General features: G+C 37.3%; 4 protein-coding genes across 4 annotated transcripts; 2 read left to right on the top strand and 2 right to left on the bottom strand.

Annotated features, from left to right (window-relative positions):
• Positions 1-890: 890 nt before the first annotated feature.
• Positions 891-20805, bottom strand: LOC124645737. The gene is made up of 22 exons (XM_047185613.1): positions 20685-20805; positions 18778-20600; positions 18316-18523; positions 18049-18196; positions 15021-15133; positions 14530-14618; positions 14022-14145; positions 13124-13141; positions 12779-12908; positions 12131-12228; positions 11531-11605; positions 11198-11250; positions 10193-10380; positions 9666-9835; positions 9136-9366; positions 8650-8882; positions 7850-8060; positions 6538-6775; positions 5977-6124; positions 2710-2870; positions 1865-2076; positions 891-1243 (listed from the first exon to the last, which is right to left on the bottom strand). Exons 2-22 carry the CDS (start codon positions 20592-20594, stop codon positions 1139-1141), a joined length of 4770 nt encoding a protein of 1589 aa, XP_047041569.1. The 5' UTR covers positions 20595-20600; positions 20685-20805; the 3' UTR covers positions 891-1138.
• LOC124645925 lies at positions 15347-17539 on the top strand. The gene is made up of 2 exons (XM_047185902.1): positions 15347-15717; positions 16636-17539. Exons 1-2 carry the CDS (start codon positions 15635-15637, stop codon positions 17516-17518), a joined length of 966 nt encoding a protein of 321 aa, XP_047041858.1. The 5' UTR covers positions 15347-15634; the 3' UTR covers positions 17519-17539.
• Positions 20806-21885: 1080 nt separating the features above from the next.
• LOC124645924 (cyclin-Y-like protein 1) lies at positions 21886-24315 on the top strand. The gene is made up of 2 exons (XM_047185901.1): positions 21886-22000; positions 22102-24315. The coding sequence occupies exon 2, from the start codon at positions 22223-22225 to the stop codon at positions 23231-23233; it is 1011 nt and encodes a 336-aa protein (XP_047041857.1). The 5' UTR covers positions 21886-22000; positions 22102-22222; the 3' UTR covers positions 23234-24315.
• LOC124645926 lies at positions 23730-25412 on the bottom strand. The gene is made up of 3 exons (XM_047185903.1): positions 25005-25412; positions 24665-24925; positions 23730-24573 (listed from the first exon to the last, which is right to left on the bottom strand). The coding sequence occupies exons 1-3, from the start codon at positions 25282-25284 to the stop codon at positions 24404-24406; spliced, it is 711 nt and encodes a 236-aa protein (XP_047041859.1). The 5' UTR covers positions 25285-25412; the 3' UTR covers positions 23730-24403.
• Between the last annotated feature and the right edge of the window lie 54 nt (positions 25413-25466).

Raw genomic sequence — 25466 nt, 5'->3', positions numbered from 1 at the left:
CTTGGAGAACCAGTACTGTTCTTTTAAAATAACAAAAAAGTGTGATTTGGATATCCTGAGTATTCTCCTTGTAGTCCGTTTAGGACCCCGGACGGGGCCAAACATACAGCCCACCCGCCATTATGAGACCAAGAGAGAGGTTAAGGGTCCGTTCACACAGACCGGAATCGGCTCCGATCGGCTCCTCTTATTATTTCACACCAAGCGCCTTCGAGCATTCTTAATGACAGAAGCAGTGCACATGTAAAAATCAGACCCAAGTCGCTGAAGCCGAAATCGGCCAGGATCAATATACAAATACTAAGGTACTCGGTTATCAACGTGTTAAGAATTTGCTTTCCTCTCCGAGCCAATCTGTCTGAACGGATCCTTAAGAAATATAGAATAATAGATAAATATGTATATGTTTGAATACCTAATAGCTGCTGTTTGAATTAACAGCTATATAAACCAGTAGGAACATTGCGACATACCTATTATATTTAAAATGCTTAACCCATGTTAATCCTATGTGATGGTCACCTACTACACAGCCGACTTTTGAAACTGCATGATGTAAGTACTTAATACCTACGAAGAGAATTCAACAATTGGAGAATAGAACTATTCTGCTCATGTCAGCCGTCGTCAGAATGAATGAGTGTTTCGAGTTAAGATGGATGCAAGATGTTATGAGTTCACCAAACGTTAACAGGTCAACTTGAGTTCGAAAGCTAGTAGCGACTGCATAATGCAAGAAAGTTAAACGTTGTTACTTTCCGTTAGTAGTAAACGGGAAGTGTATTGATAGGAATATTGAGTACTTATGGTTCTACTAGTAGAACCTAAAATACTTCCTAGCCTTAACTATTTACGTAATTCAGGTTCAAGTCCAAAATAAAAGTCACAAATCTAGAAAATATTTTATTGAAAATGTTTATAATAAAATTAAACTTAGCTATTATTTGAACAAAATAAATATAATATCGTTGTAAACAGCATATTAATATTTGCTATTTGTATATTATGCACATTTTTTATCAATTCATGTAGAATTGGAAAGTGATACGGTCAACAGTGTACAAAATACCATGTATTATTAAAATTCTTGATACTTTACAAACTGTTGGAATATTTAAATTTATTAATTGAGTTAAGTTTAGTACCAATCTTCTAGCCTGAGACAACGGGTCCAGTAGCGATCCATCGCACTATACCTGTGAGGGTTCACTCCAGCCAAACTGTGAGCTTCATCAGGGTATGACTGAGGAATAAAACATAAACATTAATAAACCACCTTTAGGACAAACAAAATAATCCTATTTAACAATGTGTTGGGTTCAATAGATATTTATTACCCAATAAAAAAATCATAAATTAACAACATTGTCACTCTGTTATCTAGCTTGTTCTATGAACAAATGAAGCCATATTCTATTCGTAGACGATTATAATAGACCCATGATCAGTTCAAAATTCGAAGCCACAATGATGTCCTCCTAGCCGATTATCTGCTACGGCGGATGTTCTCGTGTAAGGAGATTAGCCAACTACGCAGGACATATTATAGTGCACAAGCATTTGCGCAGACACAGGTGCACTCCCTAATCCTTCACTCTCATAGCCCGATACCGGAGAGAGATCAGGCGCAGGACCGACATTCACGTGCTCTCCGATGCCCGGATGTATCAATCACCAACTTCCAGGCTCCGGGCTGCTTTGTGAAAGTCTTCTAAAACCCACAAAGCGATTTCGGCGTCTCGGGAATCGAACCCGAGACCTCGACAGCTGGACCAACGAAGCCACAATATATAAAGATCCAACTGTAATTGTGTAGGTTTTGTTAGCAATCCAATAAAGAAATAAATATTCAAAAAAATCTCACCATCTGTTCAAAAGGAATGTCCAACTCTTGCAGAGCCCTCATAAGCTTGGCCGCGTTCTGATAATGCACATTGTCGTCAGCGTTGCCATGCATGAGATAGAAGTCGTGTCCACGGAGTTTCTCAGCAAGGAGGTTCACATCACCGTCTTGGTAACCTTTGAGGTTGTCTTCTTCGGTGGGTAGACCCATGTAGCGCTCTGTGTACATCGTGTCTGAGGACAAGAGTATAATGTTGAAGATTCTCGAATCAAAGATCGTCAACTTCCTGAGAAGTCTTTACCTACTTTACATGTTCCCTTATATAGGTACTTTTCTTATATACTCCCTTTTACTACCTCTATGTACTCCCTTGGTAACTGCCCTTATGCATTCCCCCAATACCTATTTATTCGTTCATGCACAAGAATTTACTGAAGAGGAGTTTATGTGATTTTTCAACCATATTGGATAGAAGAGCCCAGAAACTTTTTAAGGGGTCGGATATTGCATGTGTGACCTTTTTAGGCAAATAAATCTCGCAAAATACAGCTATGCTCTCAATGATTCATTTCTTAAATCGATTTCGATCTCGAAACGTTTTAAAGAAGATGAACCGTTAGGTTGACCTAAACAGACTAAGCAGATTTTCGAAGAATAATCATCCTACAAATTCTCTAATGTGTGTTTTATCATTATCTTCCTACATTTTAGAGGTTAATAAGGTATTTCAATAAAGCAACCCGGAACTTAAAAAAAATCTAGAAACAAAAAATTAATACCTGATACTTTAACTTCTTTCATAGATTTCAATTCACAATGTAAACTATTTCGTACATATTCCTCAATGATATTCATGAAGTACTTACTATAATAAATCCATGACGTCACAGGAGCTCCGGAGACTCCACACTGGAACAGATGCTCGTCATCATGGAGTAGAGTCAGCAGCGTGGCGTAGCCGCCGTAGCTGTGGCCCCAGATGCCGACCCTTGAGCGGTCTATGAACTGGTAGCGGTCTAGGACTTGTCTGCAAATAATTATCTTTATGAAGTTCTGAACTTAATGACATTTATGTAAGGTACACAGTTACTTTTGAGCGTTCGGTGTCATAACACTTAAACTTAACCTTAACTTAAACAAAAAAAGACTTTTGGATGGAAATTCAACAAATGCAAATGATTTGCTGCGAATTCCACAAAAGACCGCTGTAGGCCTGGAATAGAGAATATCAAATCCTTATACTGAAGTCCTCCCATATTTGTCAGTTATGTTCTAAGACGGCAACTTTTTGCAAACCTGAATTCTACGGGTAGGAAACACAACGGTGTTATTGCTGCTATCCTAGCCCTATGCCAGTATAACCTGAGTGGGCAAATAAACATAGTGTCATAAACTCCACTAGCTCGAGGTGTTCAGGTTCCGAATGTCAAAATACAATTTCTAATAAAGCATATAGATTGCTGTCGGCCTTGGGTTCAGAGGTAATAAAATTATACTTTTATGACTCAACTTGCCTCGTCAGTTCATTGACCTCAAGTTGCATAAGGCATAGAGATTTATGTCTAAAGGTAACAAACTGAAAATTCTTCGATAGTTTATCTATCAGCCATAATCTGTATCGAGGCTGCTTAAACCATGCTTAAACATTTAAGCTACTGTTAGTAATGATAATGTCAAAGTCTCGGAAGCTAAGGTTCCTTCTTATTTAGTTAAATACGTAACCAAATGAGAATTATTCGCTCAATCAATCTAAATATTACCTATATGTAACTAAACCGCAGTATACCAATGCTCCGTCCAGCAACATTAGTGCATAATAACAAATATTGTGCTTCAGTCAAATACGTCAAATAATTTATATAAATTCCTAATTTGTATTTTTTTAACAGACTTCTTTCCTTAGAAACAAATGCTGCTGTACACTAGAGTAGGTACTTAGGTATGACGATAGTACATACTGTTTCCTGGTTACGCACACACATGACGTTTTTGTTTTCCCCAAAAAGGGAAAACTGCTAGATTTAATTAAAAAACATATAAGCTAATGGCGTCACTAATCAACAAACAATGGGGTTTTCTTAATTACATATATTAGTGGCCAACGAATTAATTTAATAACTACACAATAATACCTACCTACTGAAAACATTGAATGAAAATTGGAAAGACTTGTTACGAACAATATACGTAAGTAATTAACAGCAAAGCGTAGGTAATTACCAGTAGAGTATATAAGTCATTATTTTATCCCATAACTATTACAGCACAATCGATATTATACAATGTACAATTTCCTGCTATAAAATCCAGCGATCTCTTCCTAACTGTGCGAAGGTTTTTTGTCGAAACGCATTACATAAAGTCACAAAGCAGAGTAAATTTCTAAGAAGGTAAAAATATGTAGGTTTATAGTTCGGCCATTCAGAGAATGCGTTCCTGACACGTCGCGATTGAACTGACGACGTAACTTTGCAATGGCGTTGCAGTTACGATAAAAATATTTTTGCTGGTTGTTTACCGTTTTAACAATTGAGGAGCATTAAAACAACATTATTATATCAATAATCAATGAATGTAGTTACGTCGTCAGTTCAATCGCGACGTGTCAGGAACGCATTCTCTGAATGGCCGAACTATAATATTATTATTTAATTTATTCATCTGGGTCGATTGAGGACACTATCGTTAACAACCGGTTTCTACTTAATACGGGTTTGATGCCTACATTAGTATTGCATAACCTTCGTAAGAACCATATTAATATTCATATTTCGTGATGCAGTCTGCGGAATTAAGTATGTCTTTGACATTTGCATTGTTTTTGATGCAAATTGCTAATTTGGTGCATAACGAAAACGGTTGTTCTTAAAATAGTATTTTTTTTTCTAATAAGTTGGTTCTCAAAAGGCGACCCAAGAATTGAATTGAATCATATCTTAGCTAGAATCATTAGTAACACCATCGTATAAAGCTAGTCCCATAGTGAATCGGACAGCAGAAATTGGAGTCTCATCGCCACAAAAAAATCTTACAACAGCAAAAACAACGATAAGCTACTTTTACAGACTAATTACAATTGTATTGCAATCTAAATCATACCTACTAATATTATTAACGTGAAAGTTTGCATGTATATTGTATTGATAGACGGATAAATGTACGGATGATTGTTCCTCTTTCACGCAAAAACTCAGCAACAATGTAGCTTAGGGTGCGTCTACACGGTGCATGTAGCTGGAGCAAGTTAAGGGGACGAATTGGTAAACAATAATTCCATAACCGGCACGCGCATCTAAGGCGCCAAGAGGGGACGGAGCGTCTGAGCGGGGCGAGGATTACAATACGCGCGCTAGCTTATAACTAAAAGTCGTAAGCGACAAAATGGTTATGTAATTTTATTATTTAGAAATGATAATTTGATAAAAAATCCTTCCAAAATTTTTAAGAGTATGTATATACTCAACTACTAAAAAAGTTAAGAGGCTTAAATCGGTCCCGCTTGCCCATAATACGTGAACTCTTTTTAAAAAGAGGTATGTTTGATATATTTTTCTCTGTTATAAAAGTTACCTAAACATGTTTTGAAGTCTAACAAAATAAGGTTTATATCATGAACTTTCAGGTAACCAAGTTGTATTTTGATCCGTTTTGTATTTACTGAGAAAAATTGAGATCCTTGGCGCCAAAATTTCCAATTCGCCCTTTTTATATGCGCAATTAACAAGAGCACGCGGGTTGTTGCTTTGATACATGCGCGAGTCGCTGGACCCGCACGTATATAAAATGCATGTAACCTACGTACTTATTTGCCTCAACATGCGCAAGCTACTTGCACCGTGTAGATACACCCTTATATATCAGAATATGACATAGGCAACATATTAGCCAAAACCAGGAAATAGTTTCCTCGGCACGCGATTGAAACTACGGGTGGAAGCTAGTCATCATCTCATCTCCCGAGCCTTTTCCCAACTATGTTGGGGTCGCATCCACTCTAACTGGATGCGGCTGAGTACCAGTGTTTTACAAGGAGCGACTGCCTATCTAACCTCCTCAACCCAGTTACCCAGACAACCCAATAAGCCTTGGTAAGACTGGACGCGAGTGGAAGATAGTAATTAAACAAAATGTACTTGAGAATAACGAAGTGGTCCTCAATCTCGACAGTTCCGAGCGCGTTGTTGAGCGAGTACAGGATGTCTTGCCCCTTGAGGCCGGAGCCGCGCCCGTCGGCCAACATGTAGATGATGTTGCGGCTTGTCGTCAGGTACGAATGGTAACCTGGAAGGGTATACAGGCTTAGAACCAGAGTACTGAGAAATACCTGGTAACTATGGCAACACAATTCGAAAAATTTAACATGATAGCTATCAAAAGATCGAAATCTTTTAACCGAGACGGGTGGAGGCAGGACAAGACAGGCAAAAAATAACATTGTTAATTGATATAATATTATATATCCTATTTATACACTCATATCCTACCTAATCTACATATTTACAAAAATAATAAAAAAGGGAAAAAAACTATGTATTAAAAAACTCATCCGCATCGCTGTCAGAAATAACATTAATTTAATTCTCAGAAAAATAAGTGTAAAGTTAACGAAAGATGGGTCTTTAGAAACAGGTCCTGAAGCACTTGAAATATTTAGTTGTAATAACTGAATTAAACTTTCCCAAGAATACACTTACCAACAGTAAAAGTATTAAACACCGTATTGGTATTAGGTCCGGAGTACACGTAGAATATCATGGGGTACTTCGTGAGTATGTCATTGACGTCCAATCCTGGGGGCAGTAGCAGCCTCACGGGGGCGGGGAAGCCGTTCTGCAGGGGCACGGTGGTGATGATGCTCTGCCATCGACCTCTGCCTACGAGGCGTTGGCGAACGATGGCGTTGTCTTCCCAGGTGTATAGGACTTGTCTTGTCTGTGAAGAGAGTAACAGTTTTATAAGTTACTAGATTCGCACGGGATAGGTATCAGTATTTCCCCACAATATAATGGATGTTATTATACGCATGAAAATCGGTTGCGTAGTTTTGCAGATTGAAGCGTACAAAGGGACACGGGGAATAGGGATACAGGAACAGACAAAGCGACTTTGTTTTATACTATGTAGTGATTCAAAAGGTTATGGTACGTGTACCATGCTAAGGTCATAATCATCATTCTGCTCGTATTAAAATGTTATTTGGGGTCGGTGCAGCATGTTTTCTCAATACATGTTGTGTAACATACTAAAGTACATAATATAAAAATATTGTTTGAAGACGGAACAAAGCCAAAGCGGTAGATACTATAGGATTGTAACAGAAACTCCAATTGTAAAAGGATTTCATTTTTTTACTGGTAGCACAAAAAACAATAAACCTGCTATTAATAATGAAATCGGCAAATCATTTCTATAGTAACTTTTTTCATTGTGTAGTATTATATAACTATTTGCCATAACTAAAGTTTTTGCTCTTAGAACTCAAGGACCGTTGAAATAAATGTTACGGCGACATTAGTTGTGGATATCAGTCACGCGTTACATTATAATATTTATAATATTAACATAACACCTTACGTATGTACTGAACCGTGACGATTTTTGATCAACCTGAACATTTGACGTCCTTTATTTCGACGTCAGCGAGTGATTCGCTATAAGAATGCATAAAAAGGTAGCAGATCTTGTTACATAATCCCGAGATGCTAGATTCATTTTGAGAATATAGAGATAAGGGCTACATAATATAATCGGTCTGGCATATTTTTGCTTTAATTGACCTAAATTCCCAGAATTAATGAAAAAATCATATGCATTAAAGTAGTACAACGTCCAACATTATATATCATGGATTTCCGCAAAGAAACGCCTGATTTCATCAATTTGAAAAAGCCGATGATGATGGATCAACCGTTTTACTGCCTTTCTGTACACAGACCTTACCATAAAGAAAGGGCAACACGACTACATAACAAAGACTATCAATTTCAGACATCTCCACATACTCACCCTAGGATTATAAATAAAGGTAGCCGAAGGTTCTTCATTCGAGGAACAGGTGATGGTCATGTAAGAGCCGCCGTGGCTGAGCGTGGCGGTGGCCCAGGTGCACCGGCCTCCGTCAGGCATCTCCAGGGCGCAGCTGAGGCAGCCGGTGCCCGCGCCGGTCACGTGGACTTGCGTCTCCCAGGGTTCGCCTGTCACTGTGCGGGTGTAGTAGCTAGGAAAGACAGTAATATTGAATATTGTGAAATAATAAAATATGGAGACATGAGTCTTCGCATGGGTCAGTCCTGAGATGATAATTGATATAGTTCGGCCATTCAGAGAATGCGTTCCTGACACGTCGCGATTGAACTGACGACGTAACTACATTCATTGATTATTGATATAATAATGTTGTTTTAATGCTCCTCAATTGTTAAAACGGTAAACAACCAGCAAAAATATTTTTATCGTAACTGCAACGCCATTGCAAAGTTACGTCGTCAGTTCAATCGCGACGTGTCAGGAACGCATTCTCTGAATGGCCGAACTATAGTACGAAGTTTTTAGAATAATCACTGCAACGTATATAAAAATGATTATAATTAGGTATATACTAATCATACGCCTTCCAATGTTAACCTATATGATGCTTAAGCGATAATACCTTTTTCATTGTTACGAGTATGTTAAAATTTTCTATACTACTATCTTGTAGCTGTACCATAAAAAATCTACCTGCCTAAAAATCTTCTTCCTGCTCTGTTCCCACGTTATGTTTTATTCTGTCATTTCTCTTTCATCAATGACGAAATAATACTTACTAAGACAGCGTAGTTTCATCCATGCCGATGTAATTATTGACGGTGAAGGCACCAGGAGTTACAGAGCTCGAGATAATCTCGCCATTGACGCGGATGCTCACGTACAGCTGCTGCCAGATGTTACCATCGGCCTGGGGTAGTGACCAGCGGGTGGACACGAAGAAGTCACCTTTACTGCTGAAGCGGGGTAAAGCGATGGGAACCCAACCATTGGGCTGTTGGCGATGTTCTTCCTAAAGGACAAAAAAATCAACTGTCTAACTATAAGGGCTCGTGAGATATAGCCTGGTGACAGACAGGACGGGTAGCGAAGTCTTAGTAATTTAAAAGACTTTACTTACGGTCAAGACAAATATGTGAACATCATTTCAACTGCTTTTGCTTATAAAGTTCAAAAGGCCATTTTCAAGTCCATGAAGATATTCTGTCTTTAAAAAACAAAAACCAAATACACAGTAAAACAACACATTACAATATAGGTCTTACCTCACAATCCAAAGTAACAATATTGCAAATCCTCAACACAGTGTAATTCTGTCGCCTGTTCAGCCAGTGTGTGGCGATCTCCGTGTCCGTGATCCAGGTCACTCCGCCGAGGATATGGTCTGCTGTGACTGCCTCTGGCGGCTCCAGGGTTATGAAGGTCGGAGTGTTGGTCGCTACCAAGTTAGCTAGGTTCACCACGCGAAGAATTGCTGTTGGGTTCTTGCGGCCGACCTGTTAATGTCTTTGTGTTAGTGGTACTTTAAGAGCTGGTCAAAAAATACGCGCGTGTCATTGTGCAGAAAAATTTTTAGATGTGTGACGAGTCGCCATTAAGTTCGGAGAGATCTATACGTAAAAAAAATAACCCAATTATATAACGTGGACACAATATGGACCCGGTAGGGCACAGCCTAAAGATGATGTAGAGTTATGCAGTGCTCAGTCCAAAATTAAATCATCTACGTATCTAAAAAGAAAACACTACATAAATTCGGTAAGCAGATTAACATCCTAATAAAATTTCTCCCTACCTTAGGATACTTGAGGTCCACGAGCTCAGGGTACAGACGTCCTTCATCAGTGTTGTCCAGGAAGTAGTAGTAGGAGTAGCTCTCCACCTCGGTGTCGTCATAAGTCGCGAAGGCCAGGTACGAACCTTCAGTGGAGAACCATGTAGCTTGCCCGGTGTACATGACATCCTCTGAAATGGAAATTCAATTTGTTTAGCGACTTAAACATTCTTTAAAATAAAAGTATAAAACTTACTGTCCGTAATATATACCACGTAAGCACTTATGGTAACTCAGATAAGTTAATGCGCCCCAGAAATACACTTTTCCCGGTGAAATCACCCTGGAAGTTTTACTACTTATAGCTGAAGGAGGTAGATTTCTTTGGTTAGAAGAACTGGTAAACGTTCTTTGACTTTTCTTCAATTGTTTTTTTTTTTTGTTAACAGCGCACATATTTTTAAATAAAAAAAATGGATTTAGTACTTTTATGTACTTGGGTAAACTTAAATACCAGTCCCACAAAATGCTAAATAGATTGAGCTCACCTTCATACACCCAATCAGCGTGTCCATTATAATAGACTCCAGGAATACCATCAGTTGTGATCTGAATGGCCTCCTGCCTGTTCTCAGGGAGATAGTACACGTTGTTGTCCAGGACATAGGCGAGGGAGTGACCGCCGCCGAAAATGCACAACTGCAGGCGCTGGTGGTTTGCAATCTGAGTGACAGTGCTGGAAAGAAACACTAATATTATAAAGCTTCTCCTTCTTTCGTGTCGATGACATGTCTACAGTGAGACTACAGTTTGTCAGCCCAATATGCAACAGCGAGAGCACGGTCGGACACGCTGTGGCGGCTATTATAAAGCTGAAGAGTTTGTTTGTTTGTTTGCTTGAACTTAAGAGGACGAATTGGAAATTTTGGCGCCTAGGATCTCAATTTTTCTCAGTAAATACAAAACGGATCAAAATACAACTTGGTTACCTGAAAGTTCATGATATAAACCTTTTTTTGTTAGACTTCAAAACATGATTAGGTAACTTTTATAATAGAGAAAAATATATCAAACATACCTCTTTTTAAAAAGAGATTCACATATTATGGGCAAACGGGACCGATTTAAGCCTCTTAACTTTTTTAGTAGTTGAGTATATACATACTCTTTAAAATTGTGGAAGGAATTTTTATCAAATTATCATTTCTAAATAATAAAATTACATAACCATTTTGTCGCTTACGACTTTTAGTTATAAGCTAGCGCGCGTATTGTAATCCTCGCCCCGCTCAGACGTTCCGTCCCCTCTTGGCGCCTTAGATGCGCGTGCCGGTTATGGAATTATTGTTTACCAATTCGTCGCCTTAAACTCAGGAACTACTAGTCCGATTTGAAAAATTCTTCCAGTGTTAGATAGCCCGTTTATCGAGGAAGGTAGTTTCCACGGGATGCGGGTGAAACCGTTGGCAGAAGCTAATGAAAAGTGACTAGTAGAGAAGACCAGCTTTAAGTTATGCAGAAGAATTAAATATTTATTTGATGAATTTACTCACTTCGTGGCGATTTCGTAGCGGGAGTACTTGGCTGTCGTCGAGTATCTGTAAACCTGAAAAGGATTGCAATTGGTTTTTTAAAAGGGGTTTCATTTCAGAATGTCATCCAAATGGGAGGTCGCCTATGAGGCTGAAAAACTTTTATCAAAATCAACATGATGTATTAGATATTACTTGAATATTTTATAACAATAATTTGGCTGGGTATTTAATAGGATTACCAAATTTCAATATCTATAGATACGTTTATCACTATAGTTTTATATACAGATTGTAAAGATAATTGGCTAATCTAATTTATTATGATGAGGACGCGAGTATTAAGCAACTTACCGACTCGACTTCGCTTGAAGCCAGAATGTACTGCCTGTCTGCCGACAAGATTGGGTTGTTGGTGTTCAGGAATTCCTGGAATCATCATATCAGATCAGTACCCGTCGTTTGTCAATTTTTTTTAGGTTTGATTCTAAAAACAGATGGCTGTTGAGAAGGGACGCTGATTCCGATATTTGTCAGTAATTTAAAAAAGAATTTTGGCGGATATCTGCCGTTCAGCATAGGAGCTATAGGCAAGGCACAGGCATCCTCTCACACGGAGAAGGATTGAGCATTAATCACCACGCTTGCTCAATGCGGGTTGGTGATTTCAGACTATATAGTCTATGTTTCCTCAAGATGTTTTCCTTCAGCCATTGGTGTCCAAGATATACTTAGAAAGTACATACAAACTTAGAAAAGTTGCATTGGTACTTGCCTGAACCTGGAATCGAACCCACACCCTCATACTCGAGAGGTTGGTTCTTATCCACTAGGCCACCACGACTTTTACCAAATTAAAGACGAGCATTTCAGTGGATGTCTGCAGTCCAGCATAGATACGATAGGTGTCTTTTTTTCGTATTTACATAGGAAGGTACGTTGACTAATACGTACCATCAGTTCCCCAGATACCAGGACGCTACCGGTCAGAGTGTTGACATTGAACACGTAGATACCGGGTTCTCCAGCGACGGTATATGTGAACTCAAAGTCTGCAAGTAAAGGTATAGATGTAAATGTTCCATTTAAATTGCACCAACAATGCACTGAGTACATAAAGATCACTTTTCTTAAAACAACTGTTTACTATGATTTTTTACGTTCAATTATGTAAACCTTACGTTAGCCCATCGGTAGTTCAGGGATAACAAGAGATATTTATCTCGAATAATTGAAAGTCGGGCCACAAAGACTATGGACATACCTAATTATGCATGTCTGTGTCGAGCTCCTATCAACCTGTTTTTTGAAAACAGAAGCCAAGATATTTCGTTAGAACTTCGTTAAAACATTGAATTAAACTTGTAGCTAGGTACTCATCAGTCTAATTTAGATATAAATCAATAATTAACATAAACCCTCCTTCCTTTTGATAAGGAATGGTAGATAATTATCATTTCTTATAATTATGAATTACTTAGTTTAAAATTTTTAGGCATTATTAAATGCAACAAATCAGAGTACTTACCTATGTGAAGCATAAAACCTCTTTCTTTTCCTTCTCTGTATGAGAAGAAGCCAAAGCTTTGCAGAACTACTTACCCGAAATCCATCTCCCGGTAAAGCCCCTTTGGGTAAACTGTCCAGACAGGAAGTCGCCAATGGTGAAGTTCTGCTGGGCAGTGGCGGTCGCCACCAGCGCGGCCAGCAAGCACCACCATGAAGCCCGCGCCTATTTGAATCGTTCCAAATTCAAAATATAAATGGTCAGCCGCATTTTTTTTAATCAGTGTGGATGAAACTGGCACTTCATGCAAAGAAGGTTCAACCATTTCCAAGATAATTTATCTCAATGACTTTTTATCTCGAGTGCCTGTCTCGCAACATCTCATAGATTACTATGGTAGTTTTGGCTACATTTTCTACTACTAGTAGGTAGGTACTCACCATGCTGGATTTCTGTTCCTACACCAAAATTTAGTGGTTGGCGCTTGTAATCGCCAACACAACTGTCTGAGAATTATCATACGAAATAATAGCTCTTATCCCACGATAAAGATATCGGCTGATAAGTAGAGATTATAAGCAAATTTTTAAAGATATTAATTTTAATAGGTCGATTAGAAATTCTTATGATACCGCTTGATTATGTAGATTGCCGTTTCAAGCTTGAGCTAGCATGATTGACTGTACTAACGAAATGTGTAACATCGAAAGTTTTACTTACGTAAGTATATCAGGTATTTCTGAGGTATTAACATAGCTATTAGCTATCTTGTCAATAATTATAATTTGACCCGTTCCACGATTTATATCCCATGACTTTACACATACCCAGGTATTTTACAGCATTAGGTACATCTTTCAGTGAGTACAAACTCGTTTTTTAAGTATTTCTCAGGGGTTGTGAGCTTTTAAGTTAGGGTAGGAAAATTAAAAAGAAAAACTGCAATGCATGTCAGATAGGAAAGTATTTATTGAACATCAAATGAACCGAATATACTTCAGACAAAACATAGAAACATTACGACGATAACCTGACTAACTCGCAAATACTTTGCGCTACGTTTCTATCTATCGAGACGACGATGCTGGCTAAATTCCCAAATCAAACATGTCCATTTCATGTCCACGATACATGTACTCTGCTGATCCTTCAATATAACAAATTCATTATTCGCGTTCTTTTATTTCTTCTTTTGAAGTGGTGATTTTTTATCACGTGTGTCTTCAAATCTTCATATCAGAATACAGTATGATTTTGTACTCTTAGTTTGTTTGTAGGTTCCGTTGATTGTAGAGCCGTTGTCAACATACAGATAATTTCGCAACTGTATGACCAAACGCGGCAAGCGCACACGGTCTGGCCGAAACGCCGGCACATCGACGCAATGTCAAGTGGAACTGATGTCAGTCGTAGTGCATCTGTTTCCCACAGCGGACGTCCCCTGCTCGTTTTGATCAAGTGACTGCATTACGCCGACGACGAATTAAATCATAGGCTTTCCTCCAAGCGTGCCTTTCTATAACATTTTGTATAAAATCAATTCATAATGTCCATCTCCCAGAAATCCTGCCAATGTTATTTGAATGTCGCCCTTAAACCTAAATTGCAATATGACTAACATATAACAAAATTATTCCTCAAATAAACATAAAATAAAAATTACTGCCAATGAAAACAGTACTGCCTGGAAAAAAACGTCGCTAGAGCGACAATAATTAATAAGGGGTGAGTAAATGACATGTGAGAGTGTAAATGAGTGTGTGAGTGTAGATGAGTGTGTGTAGTAGAGTAAGGATGAGGTGTGAGTGTGAGGTGTAGTGACGGAGTGGAGTGAGACGGACCATGCTAGTGGCGGCGGTGCGTCCGGCGCAGCTCCTGCAGCCGGCGCTCGTGCTCCGCCATGTGCTGGCGCCGCTGTTCCTCCTTTATTGCTATCTGAATACACACAAAGTAAATACTTCATTAATTATATTGCAATCACGCGTTTTATGAGCCATGGCCTGCATAATAACCTTTTTTGTTTAATGGGGAAACTAGATGAAACATATTTTTCCGCATGAAAAACTAGTTTCAGAATTTTCTTTACCTTTCAGAGGCTATAGTTGTATCAAGCGAAGCTTGACCGCAAGATAGTGAGATAGTGGACAACATTCCAAGCAAAAAATAAAATTTAAACGGCAATTAGTAAAATAAATTCGGGACTTTTAAGAGAAGAATGACTATTTTGCTTAACTGAAGAAAAAAAATGAAAGAAAAGTCCCCCAAAGACTAATAATTGAAATAAAACACATCGAAAGCTTGAAAATGTTTGTAGAAAATGTTTTTACTTTAATTTACCGTTTCAGCTGAGAGCGGCAGCCAGTATATGCATGGAGTTGTTTTAGTCTTTCTAAATAAGTCATCCAACAGCTTAGCGGGAGCTTCTTCTTCTTTCTTCTTGAATTTCCTTGCTGTAATTACAAAATAATATTTTGTTATACTCACATTTAGACTTTTCGGAAATCGTCAAATTTTTGAATTATGTATTATACAAATTATAGTAGTAAGGTAATAAAGATCGAATCCCACTCATATCAACATTTTACATCTCTTTAGGGTTCATACGCACTATGCGGGTAGCCGCATTACGGCTAGCCGCGCGGCTGACCGCAGGATGCGGTTGCGAATGCGGCCAGCCGGATCACGGGCAGCCGCATTCGCAACCGCAACGTGCGGTTGAAGAACCGTTGCGATTTGCGATCATGTCGATCCATTTCAAAGATGGACGTGGAAAAAGTTGCACGTAATGTGTGTAAATGTAGTAAATTTACACACGTTACGTAAAGAAGAAAAAACAAAAAAAGAAGTACTGGGTGCATCCTTATTTGCAAACACGAGATGAGAGCAACCATTTTGCAATATTTTTCGAAGAAGTAAAAAAATATGAAGATAAGTTTTTCGGATTTACTAGAATGAGCATAAAAACGTTTGAAGAATTATTGACACAATTTCGCAATAGTATTAAACCGGATGTAAAGTTAATAATAGTGCTACGGTAAGTAAAATAAATATTTATAATTCAATTTTTATTAAAATAATGTAGGTACACATTTCAAGCATCATCGTCAGTGATGGAATTAAAAAGTTCCAGATAATCACTCTCCTGAGAATTTTCGGAAATTGGCGATTGAGCATTCGTCGGATTCCTATAATCACTCTCCTGAGATTTTTCGGAAATTGGCGATTGTGCATTCGTCGGATTCCTCACAATTTCTTGAGACGTGTCTCGTCCAAACTCCGAAGACTGCACAGGCTGCGTGTAAACATTACTTCCTGAAAACTGTGCCGTTTGATATCCATGATGGGTATTACCTCGTCCAACCTCCGAGAAGTTTGTACGGTGAGAATAGGGACTATTACCAGAATAATGTGACATTTGATAACCCCGGTAAGAATTAGGCCTTGGATAATCAATATTCGAATAATTGAAAATCTGCGCATCTTTAATTACCTTTAAAATATCTAATTTACTTTGCAATTGCATATGTTCTGGAATTTTTTTAAATTCCTTTACTAGAGACAAGAAAAAGAGGCGATCCGCGTCATCTTCAACACTCTTTCTTTCTAAATTTCTATTTAAGGCCCCGACTAACTCTCTACCGATAAGATCATCACTATTATTTTTCTTGTTTCTCTTTGGTGCCCATGAAGTATTTGATGGAAGTGTTTCTTCATTTTGCATAGCTGTGTTACCATCTTCATTTTCTGTAGTTACATTCCCCGTTGTGCTATTGACAGTTACAGTATCTTTTAAAAATAACAAACTATCGTAGAAAACATATGAAGTCTTTTTTTTTGCCGCTGATCCGCTCTTAGTCTCTTTCGCTTTATGGGCCTTCACAAAACAGTCGCGAATATTTCTCCATTTTTTTTGAATACTCAAACCTAAAAAAAAAAAAAAACATTGTTTCAGATATTTGGCGTCAGGCTGTTCATTCGCAGAATTGCATTATATGTTTAAGATTGGAATTAGTACTATCGCCGAAATAGTTCGAGAAGTATGTGCAGCTATATGGTTTTGCTTAAAAAATATATGCCTACCACAACCAACCAAAGATATGTGGCTTCAAATTGCAAATGGTTTCTCTACTAGAGCACATTTTCCGAACTGTATAGGTGCTTGTGACGGAAAACATATTAGAATTATAGCACCTAACAATAGTGGATCAATGTGCTTCAATTATAAAGGATATTTTTCTTTGGTATTGCTAGCAATTTGTGACAGCAACTACAAATTTGTGATGATTGATGTTGGAGCATATGGAAGATTCGGTGACTCAGCAATATTTCAAAACTCAAACTTTTATAAAAAAATTCAAGAGAACCGCTTGAACATTCCTGAACCAGCACCTATTTCAGGAAACAATGCAACTTGTTTCCCCTTCGTTTTTGTAGGAGACGAGGCATTTGCTTTAAGTACGTGCATGATGCGCCCTTATCCGAGAAATAATTTAAATATTACAAAAAGAACATTCAATTATAGACTTTGTGTGGCTAGACGTTACATTGAATGTACTTTTGGCATACTTGCGAATAAGTGGCGCATTTTTCACAGACCAATTAATGTTCACATCGATTTAGTTAGTGATATTATTAAGTCTGCTTGCATTTTACACAACTTTGTAAGAGACAGAGACGGATATTCTTTTAGAGACTCATTAAGTAATCCACTAACTGAAACTATTACTCGAGATAACGTGCGAAGAAACAATAGAACTGCTTTCGGATATCGAGAATCATTTGCAGAATATTTTATGCATGAAGGGAGAGTAGAATGGCAGGATAATTACATTTAAATAAAATACCTATTTTGATAATTACCTAGTTTTTGTTTTTCCTCCTTTGTCAATTCCGTACCGTGATAAATATGCACTAACTCTTCCCATGCTCTTTGTTTTAATATTCTATCAGAATACTCTGGTTATTTGGTGTTCCAAATTGCTGGCCGACTCTGGATTTCGATGATAAATTTTTCGGTATCGAATTCCATTTTACCAGACGTACCACGTGCGTACCACGTACTCACTCAATGGCGGGCAGCCGCAGACTGAACCGCACAGTGCGTATAGCAACCGTCCGGCTGGCCGTCACTCGGGCCGCAGCCCTCCGAGCGACCGGAGCGGTCTGCGGGTAGCCGCATCGCAGTGCGCATAGAAATGAATATTACGTACATAATTGTGCTTGCGGTCAGCCGGACGGCTAGCCGCAATGCGGCTACCCGCATAGTGCGTATGAGCCCTTAAGAACAAGTTTTAAAAGATAGAATGGTGACAATTATGATCACAATATTGTCTTGTTTTTTTAATTTTTAAAACTAAAACTTTACCTGGTTCCGGACTCTTTTCTGGCGATCTATGCCGTCTCTTATCAATGGGACGTTCGTCACGCCTTAGCTTAATATCCTTGTCTTTATCTTTATCATTCTTGCCAAGATCCCATTCCCGAGTTGCCGTCTTCCGCTCCCATGGCTTTTCCTAATCAGAAACATAGCAAAAGAGAATTAACAAACTTTTTTAGACATAGAGACTCATAAGATTTTGAATTAAGGATCATATTACGGCATATCTTAGACTATGGTCAAAATTAATCTTACCAGGTCCCCACGTTCCCTCTTCATGTCTTGCTCCCGAAGCCAGTCCTCCACAGTTCCAGGGATAGTTGAAACTGGTGCAGTGTCTGTCTCTTCATTTATCTTTGCCTTATCAAAAGCCTCTTGTGTTGAAAAGTCAACTTGGAGTGTCTTGGGATTTGAGACAGGCCACGTAACACCATGTAATGCATGCCTCGTCTCTACTGCTTGACTGAAACATAAGATTGATATTTTACTTCTCAACAAACTTCAAAACAATGAAATTTTGTAGAATACAATAAATTGATAAATTCTTATATTGACAGGAAAGGCCTATATTCTGAAATGAACCATACCTATGATGGTTAATAGATTGATTCAACTGATAGAAATAACATAGCTATGGAAAAGTTTATGGTGAGACTAGTTGACTGAAGGTTTGTTTACATTTTATAGTTATTAAAACAATGCAAAAGTAATACTCACTCTTCAGTTTCATATTGAACAAAGCATTTTGACTTGATCCTATCTATCCAAAATCCGTTCTCAGTAATCCTTCCAGTTCTTTGTAATAGATTTTTCAGTTGTGGTAATGTGAATGGTCTCACTAAATTAGTGATATACAATATACAGGACTGTTTATTTCTAGGCGGACTTGGAGGTCTTGCTATTATACTATCATTATCTTTAATTATAGATATTTTTCTATTGGAAGCTAAATCTCTTGGCTTAGGAGTATGAGGGTCTTTTTCCTTTTCCTCAGATTCCTTTTTCAATTCCACATTTTCTGTATTATCAATTATAATCTTTGGAAGCACAGGTCTCTCAATTCTTTCCTGATTTTCTGTTCTCTTGTGTTTTTTCTCTTCTATAACTTCATCAAACTCCACGGGCTTCACATCTGGAATAATATCCTTTAACACATCTGTTGATATTGTTATTGACTTTTGGGTTGTAAGTTTAGAGCTCCTGGAGCCCCACCTTCTCTTCCTGCCCACTGAAACAGGGGCAGTTTGACCATTAGCAATAGGCTCATCTTTTGTAGGTTTTACAGATTCAATTGGTGTTTGTGGCTCCTTTGTCTTATTAGGTTCTTGTTCAGTTTCATCTTTAGGTTTTTCCACAGGCGGTTGGTCTTCCGTTTTGGTAGTGATTTCTTGTTCATTTGTTTCTTTTGCTACTTTGTCAGAACTCTCTACAACATCAGGTTGATTAATAGCTTGTTTGCCATCAGAATCAATTTTCTCAGTGTCCTTACTGATACTTTCTTCATTTACTATACTTACCTTTTGTTCTTCAGGGGCAGTGGTCTCTTCTTGGGTGACTGTTGGTTCATCCTTAGGTTCCTCTTTAGATTGGCTGGCCTCATTATCGGAAGATTCACATTTACTATCATCAGCATGCAATTCTAGAACTTCAGACTTCTCAACAGACTCTTCTCTCTGACGGACTGGGCTTTCCTTCTCTGTGACATTAGCATGTTCAGGACTTTTGGTCTCAGTTATATCAGATGGTTGTACTTCTTGGCTATCAGTGTTAGATTCAACAATTGGTTCTGCTGGTGGTGATGCAACTCTTGTTTCATCTTTAGGTGAAGCAACAGTTGTATCAGCATCAGAAGCCTTTTCAGTATCCTGGGTCTCAATTACCTTAGATGTTTCATTACTTTCTGGTACTTCTTGACTGGATTGTATCAAATTTTCAGTAACTTTCGTTTCTTCATTAGTAGTAGACATGGGAGTCTCGGTTTCTTCAACTGTCTCGCTTTGAGTAACTTCGTCACTAGACTTATCATGATCTTGATGTTCAACCTCTTCTCCATGACTGTCGTTCTTTTCAGAACCCTCTTTAGAGTCTCGAGCTAACCGTTTGGAGCGATGCCTAGTTTTCTTTTTATCATCCACACCCTCTACACTTGGAGTATCGCTAGAACTGGTCGCGCGGGAATGCTTTCTTTTGCTACGTGGAGATCTATCGACTCTTTCTGGCGTAGATGGCGGTCGCGTCAGACATATTTTCAGTTTTTTAATATCACCAGAGGCCTCAGTAGTTTTAACACGCCACACTTGATCCTGGGCTTCTTCAGGGCTGTCTTCTTTAGCGGGTGTTACTGGTGGCTTCTTTTCTGCATCACCGGCACTTTCAATTTCCCTAACTGGACTCCCTTCATCAGCAGATTCGTTCTCCGTAGATGATGACTGCTTTCTAGTACGTCTAGTTCTAGTACGTTTTACCTTCTCAACCTTTTTCTCTGGTGAAGCCTTCCCTTTTTTGCTTGCGGTACGCTCACTTTTACGTCGCATTTTAGCCTAAAATACGCACAAAAACAATAAAATTAAGATGTATTCTTTATTGCTGCAGGGTGTACACAATTCCAAAGTAATTTTAAATACCTTTCAGTAATTATTTGATAGCAAAACAAATAACTTCTTAACAGTTTTCAGCGTGCTCTCTCTAATACAACAGAAGCCCTTAATAATGGCCGCGCCCGCCATATTTTATTTTATTGCCATCGACAAAATAGTAATAAACAAGGGATGATATTCTCATTACGGAACAAAAAGTTCCCGATTCTCATCTAACATTTTAAATCTGTAATCGTAAGTATAGGTTTATTTTTATTTGCCTCTTACAAAATTAGCACCTTATCCTACATGACATGGTTACTAGAAATCAATAAAACAAAATCAATCAAAAAACGTGTAAATTCTGTTCTGTAAATCAGCACCATGCCAAAATGTGTATGATTATTTTTAGTACAGTCTGTATATCTTATCTCACAAATATTCAAAATAATTAACCTAATTAATGGTTGGTAAATTTTAATATAGTCACAAGACGATAATATAGCGTAAAAATATATAATCACTATATCAAAATCATGATATCATTCATAGTGTAGGGCTATATGGCTATCTTGCCCAAAATTCACGTTCAAATTGACCGATATATTTTTCTGTCTGTGGTGCTTTTTATACTTCTACTCACTGCTGTAGACATGGGAAAAACGTATCATTGAAAAGAAAAGATTGATATGTATCTTTTGATCACTGGGATATGTATCACTCTTTTGTATCTCTATATCCTTTCGAATCCGCGAGTGACATTGTACTGTTGCTCAGAGTGACTCGCTTCGTTCAATTCAATCCAATGTATCACTAAATCAGTACGAACTAAGAGTGATAGATTCGTTTAGGATAGATAGATTCGTATATCAGTTTATAATATTTTTAAGTTTATTTTTTTTTTATTTTTAAGTTTCTATTTTTCATTTTGAATTTAAGTTTACGATTTATGTAATTGGCTGTTAAAGCCGTGTAAATCGAATAAAAAAATAAAAATAATGGTCAAACACTTATTCCCGGTATCGAGAAAGTGAGACAGAACATTCTAAGTAGGGAAGTGCGAAAGAGATGTCTGGACTTTCCGATGAGAAACCGTGACGCCAGCCGCTCAACGCTGTGTGTGCGAGTGAAACACAGATACAAACGGACGACGGATTGAATGTTAAAGATACACTGATACATTCGGATTTGAACTGATACAAAGAGTGAGTGATAAGAACGGAAAGATACATATCTTTTTTATCTATCACTCCTGAGTTACCCATCTCTACACTGCTGTCAAAGTAATATGAAATGAAATCTCTCGGATTTGCTTTTATGTTCTAGTGAAATGTGTGATCATTGTATGAAGCGAAGATGTTAGGGTATGATATTTTATAACATAATGTACTTAGAATACTATTTATATTCAATGCTAATGTTGTTATTCATTAATAGAATATTCATGTAGCACCTTTTGTTTCAGATACTATGGGCCTTTTATGTCACTCCTATGTATCGGCACACTATTTACGCATGTCTAGAGGTGAGGCAGTGCTTGTAGAATGATAACAATTAATCTTTAATACAGTTATATGTGATACAAAATGGGTAACCAAAACAGTTGCTGTTGTTACCGGAGTCCATCGCCTATCAGAAAGGACATCGTCAAGCTTGAGGACTACCTGCCGGAAGGAGAAGTAAGCTCTAATAATATACAACACATCAGCGAGAGAGAGCCCGATGACGGCGACATCGATCCATCACAAGATCCTATTGCTGGAACTATTTTTATGGAGCGCTCCAAAGCTTCCATAGAGAATGGGATGACTAGGAAGCGCAGTCAACACCAAATCGCTGATAACAAGCTCAAAAAAAGCAGTTCCTGTTCAACTATTTATTTAGATGATAGCACAGTGTCTCAGCCTAACCTGAAGAATACAGTCAAGTGTGTAGCCCTTGCTATTTACTACCATATTAAAAACAGAACTTCAGAGCGCAGGTTAGACATATTCGATGAAAAACTTCATCCTCTTAGTAAAGAAGGAGTGAGTGATGATTATGATAAGTATAACCCTGAGCACAAGCAAATATATAAGTTTGTACGAACCCTATTTAATGCTGCTCAGCTAACTGCAGAATGCGCTATCATCACACTGGTGTACTTGGAGCGTCTCCTTATATGTGCTGAACTAGATATTGCACCATCCAATTGGAAGAGAATAGTATTGGGAGCCATCTTATTGGCTAGCAAAGTGTGGGATGACCAAGCTGTTTGGAATGTAGACTACTGCCAGATCCTAAAAGATATAACTGTGGAAGACATGAATGAGCTGGAGAGGCAATTCTTAGAAATGTTGCAGTTTAATATCAATGTACCATCTAGTGTGTATGCTAAATACTATTTTGATCTTCGCACCCTTGCTGAAGCTAATGATTTGGCATTCCCCAGTGAACCTTTAAGTAAAGAGAGAGCACAAAAGTTAGAAGCAATGTCTAGAGTTATGGAAGATAAAATAGCTGCAGAAGTGGTAAAGAATGGCATTAAAAAGTGGTCAAGCTTAGACAATGTCAATTCAGGTGCTGGCGTGAGGCGAAGTGTAGCCATATTGTCTTAATTGATTAGTCATGAGCCAAAATTCTGATCCAAAATGAATCACAAATTTACAGATAATATTTGTGTATTTTATAAGAATGTATTTAGAATTTTTGCACCCGATTGAAAGTTAATTGTATCATTTGGCATTATAAGTTACAATATAAAGAATACTTGTCATCAACTGCCAACTATTGCCTTGAATAAAACACCTAATAGTGTATCTTCAAGTGAAATAATTATAGGTTGTATTTGACATGATTATATTGTAAAGTGACTAATGAAAGTTTCTTCTTTACATTTGATGATACACAATTAGGGTGCAGGTAGTGAAATCAATAGTGTTTGGTATTTTATACCATTTTAATAATTAACTTTTATAAGTCTTAAAGATAACATTGAACAATATGATAATATATTTAATTTTGTATGTGCACAAAGCTTTATATTGGCAGTGCATTATTATTTTGTATGCTCATAAATTTAATAATTATGTATTCACAAAAATGAAAGACTTGTTGGTGGTCCAAACATTTTTTTTATTATTATAATTGCTAATATACTACACAAAGACATGTGTTACAGTCTGTATTAATTGGCTTCCAATATATTTTATCCTTATACATAGTTAGTTTTATCTCATAAAGCACTAATGTTAGGTTGCTTTCAAAAACTATGCTACTTAGTGTATACTTAGATTTACTAGTATGTGCAACTGCATTTGACTGAACTAAGGATCTTCTGAATGTGGTATGAATGTATTTAGTCAACCGCTGTTCTTTTGTATAATTTTACATTGTCATATTACTGCATTTAAAAATTCTGAGCTAGTTATATAAATTATGCCAAATTGTTATTTTGTATATCAAATTATATTAGTATTGAACTTGATGAACAGACATTATTACAGCAATTATAATGGATAATAAATTTTCGTATTCCAATTGAGATATTATGGATATTTGTTTTTATTTAATTGATGATAAAACTTGATTCAATATTTCATAATTATTTAGATTGTGAATTGTGATTGAATTATACAATCCGTTTATGTATCTTTAATGTAATTAAGCAGAAATAAACATTTTATATGAGACTTTTAAAGGGTTTTTAATTAAAACAGTTGTCAACTATTTTAGGATTAGGTATCTATTAACAAAACTATTTACATGTACATATTTATTCACATGTTTTATCCCAAAGGTTTGAGATCCTTTAGGTAATCACTATAGTTCTCAAACATATCCACAACTTCACTGTTCTTATTTATCTGGTTATCATACTCTGGCCCAACAGACCAAAGAGTCTCCAAGTCATACATTTTTCTTGCTTTATCTGTGAAGATATGTAAAGCAATGTTACCTGAAAATATAAAAAAAGTATTTACAAACCTATCTTTATAACATTGTCCCACAATAATTGTATTTGAAATCCAAAATTTTAATGTTATTACCTAAATCTAATGCCATCCATTCATCGGAGTCTTTGCCTTCTATTCTAGGTATATGGTCTGATTTTGAAGACTTTTTCTTATACACCCTTCGTACAAATTGTGCTATTCCTAAAATATGTCTGTTGTTCCGACCACTGACAACACATATGTGATCCACATAGCGGATGTCTTGAGGGACTGTGGCTACAAATATGTCTTTTGAGTTTTCTCTTTGCAGTATTTCTACAAGATCTTCTATATCAAAGACACCAGTTTTACCTCCTAAAATGTTTTAAAAAATTGTTTAAATATTTAGTTGTTATTATTTACTTATAGGTTTTTTAAGTGGAAGATTACTTACTTTCTAAATTGATGCCATCAAATTCATCACTAAGTATAGGGTACTTGTCTTCTATGTATATCTCTTCAGCAGTGTTTTCTATAATCGTAGGATTCGCATCTGTAATCACTTGGTACTTGCTGGCCAAACCTGGTGAGGTGCTGTTTGTCTTGGATGTATACCTAGGATGCCTTAAACAAACTCCACAGTGTATTTGCCTATTGATATCAACATTATCACCACACCGCACAAACGAATTTGAACGGAGAGCTAGTGTTCTTGAGAAAATTTTCCTCAACATCTTGTCTTTCAATGCCAATTACAATCTATTTATGGAAAATTAATTAAACAAGATTAAGCTATAAAATCTATAGACTTTGCCTCTCTGGATGATTACAAACAAATATAACCTAAAAACTAAAATTCAAGTCGATCTGTCAATGTCATTTTAAAGAACTGACATTATACATCTTGTTTTTTTAC

This window comes from Helicoverpa zea, chromosome 3 (genome assembly GCF_022581195.2).
Source record: "Helicoverpa zea isolate HzStark_Cry1AcR chromosome 3, ilHelZeax1.1, whole genome shotgun sequence".
NCBI classification, from domain to species: Eukaryota; Metazoa; Arthropoda; class Insecta; order Lepidoptera; family Noctuidae; genus Helicoverpa; species Helicoverpa zea.
Note: the sequence above shows the minus strand (reverse complement) of the source record. Positions and strands in the feature narration are given on the sequence as shown.

Coding starts and splice junctions, on each gene's coding strand:
- LOC124645926 (XM_047185903.1), bottom strand. CDS start 25,284: ATGTTGAGGAAAATTTTCTCAAGAACACTAGCTCTCCGTTCAAATTCG. Junction 24,926..25,004: donor TGATGGCATCAATTTAGAAA/GTAAGTAATCTT, acceptor AAAACATTTTAG/GAGGTAAAACTGGTGTCTTT. Junction 24,574..24,664: donor ATGGATGGCATTAGATTTAG/GTAATAACATTA, acceptor TTATATTTTCAG/GTAACATTGCTTTACATATC.
- LOC124645925 (XM_047185902.1), top strand. CDS start 15,635: ATGAGCATAAAAACGTTTGAAGAATTATTGACACAATTTCGCAATAGT. Junction 15,718..16,635: donor AAGTTAATAATAGTGCTACG/GTAAGTAAAATA, acceptor ACATTGTTTCAG/ATATTTGGCGTCAGGCTGTT.
- LOC124645737 (XM_047185613.1), bottom strand. CDS start 20,594: ATGCGACGTAAAAGTGAGCGTACCGCAAGCAAAAAAGGGAAGGCTTCA. Junction 15,134..18,048: donor AGAAAAGAGTCCGGAACCAG/GTAAAGTTTTAG, acceptor TTGTAATTACAG/CAAGGAAATTCAAGAAGAAA. Junction 14,146..14,529: donor CGGACGCACCGCCGCCACTA/GCATGGTCCGTC, acceptor GGCGTAATGCAG/TCACTTGATCAAAACGAGCA.
- LOC124645924 (XM_047185901.1), top strand. CDS start 22,223: ATGGGTAACCAAAACAGTTGCTGTTGTTACCGGAGTCCATCGCCTATC.